Below are 8429 nucleotides of genomic sequence, written 5' to 3'. Positions count from 1 at the left end.
AAGAGAAAACCTTTTGAAAGGTCAAGAAGTATCTCAGCTCATTAGCATCTTTTTTCAAGGAGAGACTGGGGATTAAGAAGTCACTGACGAAAGGGGAAAAGGAAATCCCATGTACAGACATGAATCTGCAGACAAGTGATGGAGCAGCCCAGCACCTGACCCCCTGTTTGATAGCTACTGAAGTAACTGTGATGTTGCAGGATGTAGTTGTGAAGAGCATCAACCTCTATGCCACTCCATGGCATCATGTCCATTAGTCTGTATTTTAGCGTGCCGGGATGGAAGTGGAGGCAGGTTGAGGCCACAGTACTTATCACTGCCAGGAGAGAGAAAAAAATTAAGGTAAATGAGAGCATAATGGACTCAAAAGACAGAATGAATCCTCTTTTTGGCCCTTTAAGCTCACTTCTGGGTACTACTCAACACCTAGGAATTCAGCATGCCCATTTATGTGAGAGTCCTTTGGAAGCCAGATAAACCTTGCATAAAGGCTGGAAAAAGACATAATAGCTTTATGGTGGTACTGGTGTCAATTTCATATCATATTGAAGCTCCCACCTGTTTCTGGTTTACTTGGCCTGCCACAAAATGTGCATAATATGCAAAAGGGGCAAAGACTCCACATTATAAGTCTTTGCCCCATTTTCCTCTGAACTGGTGAAATACAATGCATTCAGGACAGGAAAACCAGTCCTACAGAGTACTAGATAATAGAATTCAATTGAATTAACATTTTAATCTGTGTTAATGAATGGCAGAGCAACTGCTTAGTACCAGTTTACACGAAAACCAGATTTAGCAGCTACATTTTGTAGAAACAGCTTAGCTTTTATTTGACTTGGGGCAACGCACCATACTGTGTACAATGCAATGCTTGCTTTATTTGTGCTAACATCAGATACATTTAATTACTGTACATTTAATGACATTATTTATAGACAATGAATACATGGCACTGAAAACTTCAAATCTCTACAGCAGAAATGCAATTTAATGTAATAGGTTGCAGACCAATCTTTAAACATGCATTAAATTATTAAAATGAAACAATAAATAAAATAAGCAATTCTTTTGGCACAGTATCCATTATAGAACTGTCATTGATTTTTTAAAAACTATTTACTCTGTTTAATATTGTTAAAACAAATAATCAACATTCAGGGTTTCCCACAGATTTCTGACACTATGTGGTGCTGTAACAACATGATGTTTAATAACATTTTCAGGTGCCTGGGGATATGGTTCCCTGGGGGTGAGGGGAGGAAGAGATTGAAATTTCAGAAAGTAAATCTGGTGCATTCTGGACACATATTTTGCAGCTTCTAAATTAAGACTTGCTTATTAGAAATATATATTTTTTTAAAAGTACAAGTTACAAAAGATTCTATGAAGATTAAAAGTCTGGTGTCAGTGGGGTGCTCAAGATTAGTTAGCTGTGCGGTGTTTAATTAAAGTAGTGTGGTACTGACAAGAACAGCAGGCTCCTGCACCATGCTGTTTGGAGCTGCATGGAGCAACTAACATTTCGAATGAAGCGCCTTCTAAGCAAACAGAAAATGCCTGTATTCAGTCACAATTAAAATTCATGTAGGTGAAAGGACCAAAGCTTACTGAGAATATTGAAACCCAAAAAAGTTACATGAAATGCTGGACTACTTCATCAATTTCACCTTGTGCAGTTTGTGCTATTTTCCCAGTTTAAGTTTAATGTGGAAACTTTAGAAATACTTTTTAGAAGCATCAATTAGTAAAAATAGCAAACATTTTGTGCCCTCATCATCTTAAAACAAAACAATCTGCTTATAGAATCTGAACAAATGTCAACTGATTCATATATTAAACAGCTAAGTCATCAGTGTGCTTAAGAACATATAGGGCAACTCTGGGCACAAATTCTTCTGCGATGTACACAAGAAACTAGAAAAAAGAAAACCCTACTTTCTTATCTCCATCAAGCAATATTTAAAAAGGTGTAGAGGATATTTTGGTCTTTATGAAAAATAGTATGAATTCCAAATCTTGGAAGAGGCAGTTATAGTAGTTGTAACAGGGGGCTAAAGTTTATTCCAATCCGGAATGATCTTCCTTCCTCTGGAACGAAGGCAGTTACAATAATGCCCAGTTTCAATAATAATTATTCTTAATACTACAAACCACAGAATGCCCATTGTGCTGAAATACAATAAATATTTTCTTTTATGGCAGTGCAATAGTGGAAAATGACTGTTATTAGGATCGGCGTGGTTCCAATCTGTGAGACAGTTGTGATAAAGTCCTCTGATTGTCGATTACATTCAGCTGTCGGACATATGCACGCACATCCTGATGGTTCTTGTTTGCGAGTGATGAATCTGGATCTGACAAAAGAGAAATATTGTTAACTGAAAAAATTGCACCAAAAATTTAGATTTAGGAAATGTCAACAAATTTTATGATTCAAGAAGAAGCAGGGTTGATGAAATAAGTGATTGTGGGGTATGAGAGTACAGTATGATCATTTTAAACTTTGGGACTGGCCGGATGGACTGCAATAGTCTTTTCCGGTCCTGTGTTTCTTAGTGCCTAAAGGGGCTAAGATTTTTATTCCCTTTTATTATGCACTAAATAGTACTTGTACTATGAGCAGCACACAAACAGTATATTTGATTCCCTCTGAGTGGCTGATGCAGTATTTCCATGCCACAAATGAAGGAGATGAATAGTGCAGAATGCCATTGCTCTAATGGGGACGATTTTCATCTGCTTTAAATCCCATTCATGCAGAAAAACTCCTCCGCCGCCCCCGCCTCGATCGGGAGCTGCCCGTCAGTGCTTACTGAGGAATGACAGCTTGCTGAAAGTATTTAAATGAGGCCCGACTGTAAAAATGGTTTGGGCCATTGGGCGGATGTTCCAATTGCTCCGCCCACTGCCTGCCCGACATGCACCCAAACTGAATACTGCCCCTGAGCACCAGTGTTAATATTTTACAGCGGGCATTAAGAACTCCTTCAGGGATGATACATTGGAAGCAGAATGTTGCCATTCTTCAATTCCTCTGCAAAGGAAAAAAAGGCAGGAAAAAAAAAATGGGACAGAAATTCAAAATGCTGTTTTGTAGGATTTTGTTTCTTTCTCTATTTGTTCACTAGCAGGAAAAAAGTAAAGAAAACAAAATTGTCCCATAAACATTAATGGTGCATGAGGCAAATTTCTCCAGTGCACCCTAGTCCCCAGAAAGACACCGAGCTACATAAAAGTATACTAAAAAACATTTAATTATGAATATGAATATTGTAATAAAAGTGCTAAAACTCACTAAATAAAATACATTTTGGCCCAGTTATGAATTAAAGTACTTAGAAAATTGGAGAAATGCAGGAATCCCAATTTGGTATAGTTCACACTAGTCATTAGGCCACACTAATAATATAGTGAAAGGGATAAAGCATTCATTCGCTGAATCACATGAGAAATCAGTGGAAAGATAGTAAGGTCGTAAGGCACCCATCATCAACAAGATAATGTTTTGTATGTACAGACTGGATTATTGAGTTAATCTCAAGGTCAAAGTAAAAATCAACCGGAGCTTTTTGTGCTCTTTCCAGTTTGTTCCTGCTGAGTTGTATGATTCTTCCTGCTCCCTTACTGTGAAATTAACTTCTAATCTCCTTCAGGAATTTAGCAACAGTAGCCTGTCCTCGTCACAAAATGCATTTGGAATCCATTGATGTATCTGAGGATTAAGTTTACTACTCACCACCAGCTTGAATGCAAACGTTTTCAGCAACATTTTTTATACATTGTTAATATGATTGTGACGAATTTGGATCTTTTCACTTCTAGATTGCTCAGAGAATCCTCTGACACAAGTTCAAGTAGGAGTGACAAATCAGAGAGCAGGGATCTTAAGCTCAGAGAATACCTGGAACTCAGTTCATATTCACATGCTACTGACTTACTGAAAGGCTGACTTCTGCAGTGCCTGGCTGTCCTTACTGTGTTACCAATCATATGCTGAAACAAAAATTAAAAAAGCTAAAGTCAATCAAACTACAGAAACATAAAAATATTATTTAAACAACAACAACTGTACCGTCAGTAGGCCTATTGATGCTCAACTCTTAAAACAATGAAAAAAAAAGTTTTTGTATGAATCCCATATTTACTCAACATCTTTCCAAATTTTGATTGCCAAATATATATCAAGTGTGAGATAATGTGCTGTAATTCAGAAATATTATGATATAAAGTGAGCTCCAGCATAGAGTGAAATGACTGCATTACATGGAAACTATATGTTCAATGAATTTTAAACCTTAGTGAAACATTACACATTTATAAGTGAACAATTTTTCCATACATAAATTGAGTTTTTATTAAAACACAACCTTCCATGACGTAGTCTTAAGCCATGTAGACTAGAAAGGTCCCAGGTCTTAGCTGCTGTATCAGTGAGGCTCGACAATTTTCCTCCATGTCCGAGGGCTTTGGACTGGGGGTGGGGGGAGGTGGGAGGAATAAGGCAAAGTTCTTGCTTCTGATCACACAGTACTCGAGAGTTACTAGTGTCTTTGGAACTGAAGTGAAAATGAGTCATTACCATCAAAAGAGGGGTGGTGAGGGAGGAGGGAAAATCCACAACCTCAAAATGCTAAATTTTAATCTACATTTGAAAATATGGATAATTCTCTGAAAATTGGTTATAGGGAGTATAACAAAGTGGGTTCAAAATAGATTTGTTTCTAATTGGCATTGCACATGTACATCTAACTTGATCATCAAGTTTGGGAACTGAATTCTCATATAACTCATTACATAGATTGTACAGCACAGGAACAGGCCATTCAGCCCAACTGGTCTATGCCAGTGTTTATGCCCTGTATGAGTCTCTTCCCACTTCGTCTAACCCTATCAGCATAACCTTGTAATTTCAGTTGTTATTGTTGCTTGTAAAGTTAGCTACAGCAGAAGGTAAAAACAAATGTAACAATTAATACGTACGTACAATATTAGAAACTGAACAGTTTTGATATTTTCCATTTAAAAAATGAAAGAACATATCACTATGTTCTCTACATAATGTTAAAGCTGAAACACAAAGTGTAGCAAAAAATAAAGCTACCACAAATTTTAAAAGGGTGAAAACAGATCAATAACTTCAGCGCAGCTGGAAATTGCTCTTCGTGCTCCCCGTAAAAACACACGTTTTGAAGCTTACCATTTTTTCAAAATTGACGAGATTATCAATGAATGTTTTGTTGCCTTCATGGGTAAATGTCATGTCTGTAAAGAAAGAGGCAATCAGCAAACAATTTCTTACAATTGCAAAAGACCTCAAGCTGGCATTACATTCTTCACACATTCCTGAACTGATTAATTTAATTAGGTAACATGACTTAACCAGCTTTAGCTAAGTATTATAATTATTGCTTGTTCTTATTTAACTGTATTGGATGAAGTTATTACACCAATAAAAACAATCCATGGTTAGCAGCTTGACAAATTACATTTGCAATGCAATGCACAAGGAAGGAAGTATGATTGAATTACCTTTTATAAGTAAAGGCATGAAGGGAATGATTGGTGGCTCCAGTTTAGCTACTGCAAGTCTGTATGCCCTATGGTTCCTGGAAGGATCCTATACAGAATTGTTTAGTATTTAATATTCATTCAATAATTAATTCACTGTAGCAGAAATGCTAAGCAGGTTTGTGCTTAAGTGAAATACAACTACTTACATAAGTATAAAGCAAGTACTTTAGCTTTAAACAAAAAAGAATTTTAGAAATAATGACTTCCAGGAGGTAGAAAAAGCACAAGATAGATTTTTCCTTCAAAAAAAGCCTTTACTTCCTGACCAAATGAAATATGTGTGTGTATTTTTGCTGTACAGTTTTTATGAGCCTGATTAAAAATACTGTCTGTAATAAATTTATATGTGTACTTAAAGGTAATTAAAATTGGTTCAAGCCCTACTCTAGGGTTTGAGCACATAATCTAGGCTGCCACTTAAGTGCACTACTGAGTGCTGCTTTGTCTTAGATGCCATCTTTTGGATAAGACCATAAACTAAGGCTCCCTCTGCCTGTTCAGATGGATGTAAAAGATCTCATATTGCTGTTTGAAAAAAGAGCAGGAAGTTCTGTGTCCTAGCCAATATTCATTCTTCAATCGACATCACCAACACAGATTATCTGGTCATTTATTTCATTATTGTTTGTGGTACATTGCTGTGCTCATATTGGCTGCTGTATTTGCCTAGAAAAGAACACTTCAAAAGTAATCCATTGGCTATGAAGCACTTTGAGCTGTTCTGAGGACGTTGAAGGTGCTACACAAATACAAGTTCTTTTTTTCTTTCTTTCGTATTGCTGATTTAAAAAACAGGCTGTTTTGGTTGTTTTCAAGTTCTATTTTTAGCATCAAAAACCAGAAGAAAATGAAGAGGAAAATTGGATCCCAAAAACCACAAGAAAATTAGCAAATATCAGGTTCTAGTTTGGAACTTCACTATAACATACGCTGATACCTAATAAAACTACATAGCCCAATAAAATAATACTCACCAATATACCCGTATAATAACACACTCCAATATCCCATAAAAACATACACCGATACCCATGTGGATAACTCTTAAGTCTGCAGTCACTGCAAGACAAATTTCCAAGATACACATGTCACATTCGTGACATGATTATGTACATTGTGTGCTATATGTGCTATACACCACAGACAATATCTATAGCACATACAACATGCATGATGATGTCATAAATGCGATGTACCTGCATCTTGGGACCAGATTTGCAGCCTAAAAAGCAGTGAGAATTTGGGAGGGGTTATTCTAAAATTGGGAGAGAATAGTTTGTTTAGCAATCTACAACCCACAATAATCCAGAAATTTATAGTGGAAATCAACAAGACCCAAATGTAATGATTGTTGTGTATCTTTATCAATACTTTTAAAATTACTGTAAAAATTAAAGCATACGCACCATTAAGCTTTCAAATTCTGAATAGATTTTCTTGAATTTACTTGGAAGTTTCTGCAAAGATAGGGGTGAGATTTTACATTTTATATTAAAAGTACAGATGTGAAAATACCAAGAATGTCATGGGCAGCAGTATCATTTGGTAAAATCTACACAACAGAGACTAACTGGATAATTCCCAAATGTATTATGGTCTGCTTTACAAGTGAAGTTATTTATCTCAATCCACTGTTATGATGCATTTAATTATTGCATTAAGTATATTCTTACTTTGCCTTGACTACACAGATTTCTTAACCCTGCACCCTCTCCTATGGTGATAACAAATCCCTCATCCCATGGAGCTCCAGTGTGTGGCACTTCTCTCTTTACCATATGTGTTAATGGGAGTGTTCCATTTTTGGATATTTTCCTCATGGTCAGCACCACAGGCCACTCCCGTAAGTGAGCCCCCACTCTCCACAAATTGGGGAGTATCTTAATATACCTCTCTCAGGGATTGAACAGAAACTCTTGTCACCGTATTTAGCTTACTGAATACGTCATTAGCCCTCCCATGATCTCCTAGACTTCAGTAAGTAATATAACAAGCACTCTATTGGACCATAGCTTAAGCTATAAACTACAGAATAGGTTTATTAAAAACAGATAAACGGTAACAAAGACAATACTGGAGTTTATGCTTTTTTTTAAAAGCAACTTTGAGCTTATGCTCCCTCCTCTGATACAAAAAATAACAAATTTGACACTTCATTAACTTTACTGACACTAAACCTGAAGTGGCATCAATGAAGTAACCCTTCACGTGGGAGTATATATGGCTCAAAAGTCTTGATGTGCCACCTCCACATGTGCTGTAGAAAATGGTACAGGACTGCTCCCTGGGATATACCCCGGCACCCTTTGACGTTGCAGTAGGAACAAAGGTACTCAAAAATGTATCTCTTAAAATCAAATAAAGGTATCAAATAAATACTTAAACATATAGAGGTTGTCTACAATGTCCATCTAATGCTTATTAGAGACAAATTCATTTGTCACCTAGTTGCAAATTTCTTTAGTCCATCTACAGAAAAAAAGTGAACCATTGTGCCAAATAGTTCTCAACTGAAGATAATTTTGAACTTGTGGTTGACCCGTATGGCATTTGTCCAGCGAGCGTCCATGAGCCTATAAAGAAATCCTAAAACATGAAAAAGGACGGACACTGAAGACTTAACAGTTGGCAAAAGATGCAAATAAGGGAGATAGATTCCATCATGAGATTAGATATCATAATTAGAGAGAGAGAGAGAGAGAGAGAGAGATCAGGAATTTGGCCTGCTGAGTTGTCAATCACTTAAGGCTATAAATGAGAGCCACCCTTAGTCATGTCCCCTTTGGGTAGCTAATTAATACTTCAAATTACCATAGCAACTAGCCTAGTTTCATGCTTGCTGACTCAATGGGCAT

At 36.6% G+C, this 8429-nt stretch overlaps 1 protein-coding gene across 2 annotated transcripts in view; it reads right to left on the bottom strand.

Annotated features, from left to right (window-relative positions):
* Positions 1-661: 661 nt before the first annotated feature.
* Positions 662-8429, bottom strand: part of rapgef4a (Rap guanine nucleotide exchange factor 4a) — a 243012-nt gene continuing 235244 nt past the window's right edge. For both annotated transcript variants that reach the window (XM_067987555.1, XM_067987554.1), the window contains 5 exons: positions 6981-7031; positions 5533-5620; positions 5201-5265; positions 3942-3996; positions 662-2357 (listed from right to left, as the gene is read on the bottom strand). In XM_067987555.1, coding sequence (XP_067843656.1) covers positions 2230-2357; positions 3942-3996; positions 5201-5265; positions 5533-5620; positions 6981-7031 — 387 coding nt within the window. In that variant the 3' untranslated portion in view covers positions 662-2229. The remainder of the gene's footprint in view (positions 2358-3941; positions 3997-5200; positions 5266-5532; positions 5621-6980; positions 7032-8429) is intronic.

Source organism: Heptranchias perlo, chromosome 7, assembly GCF_035084215.1.
Source record: "Heptranchias perlo isolate sHepPer1 chromosome 7, sHepPer1.hap1, whole genome shotgun sequence".
NCBI lineage: Eukaryota > Metazoa > Chordata > Chondrichthyes > Hexanchiformes > Hexanchidae > Heptranchias > Heptranchias perlo.
The sequence above is the reverse complement of the archived record's forward strand: the minus strand, read 5'-3'. Positions and strand labels throughout refer to the sequence as shown.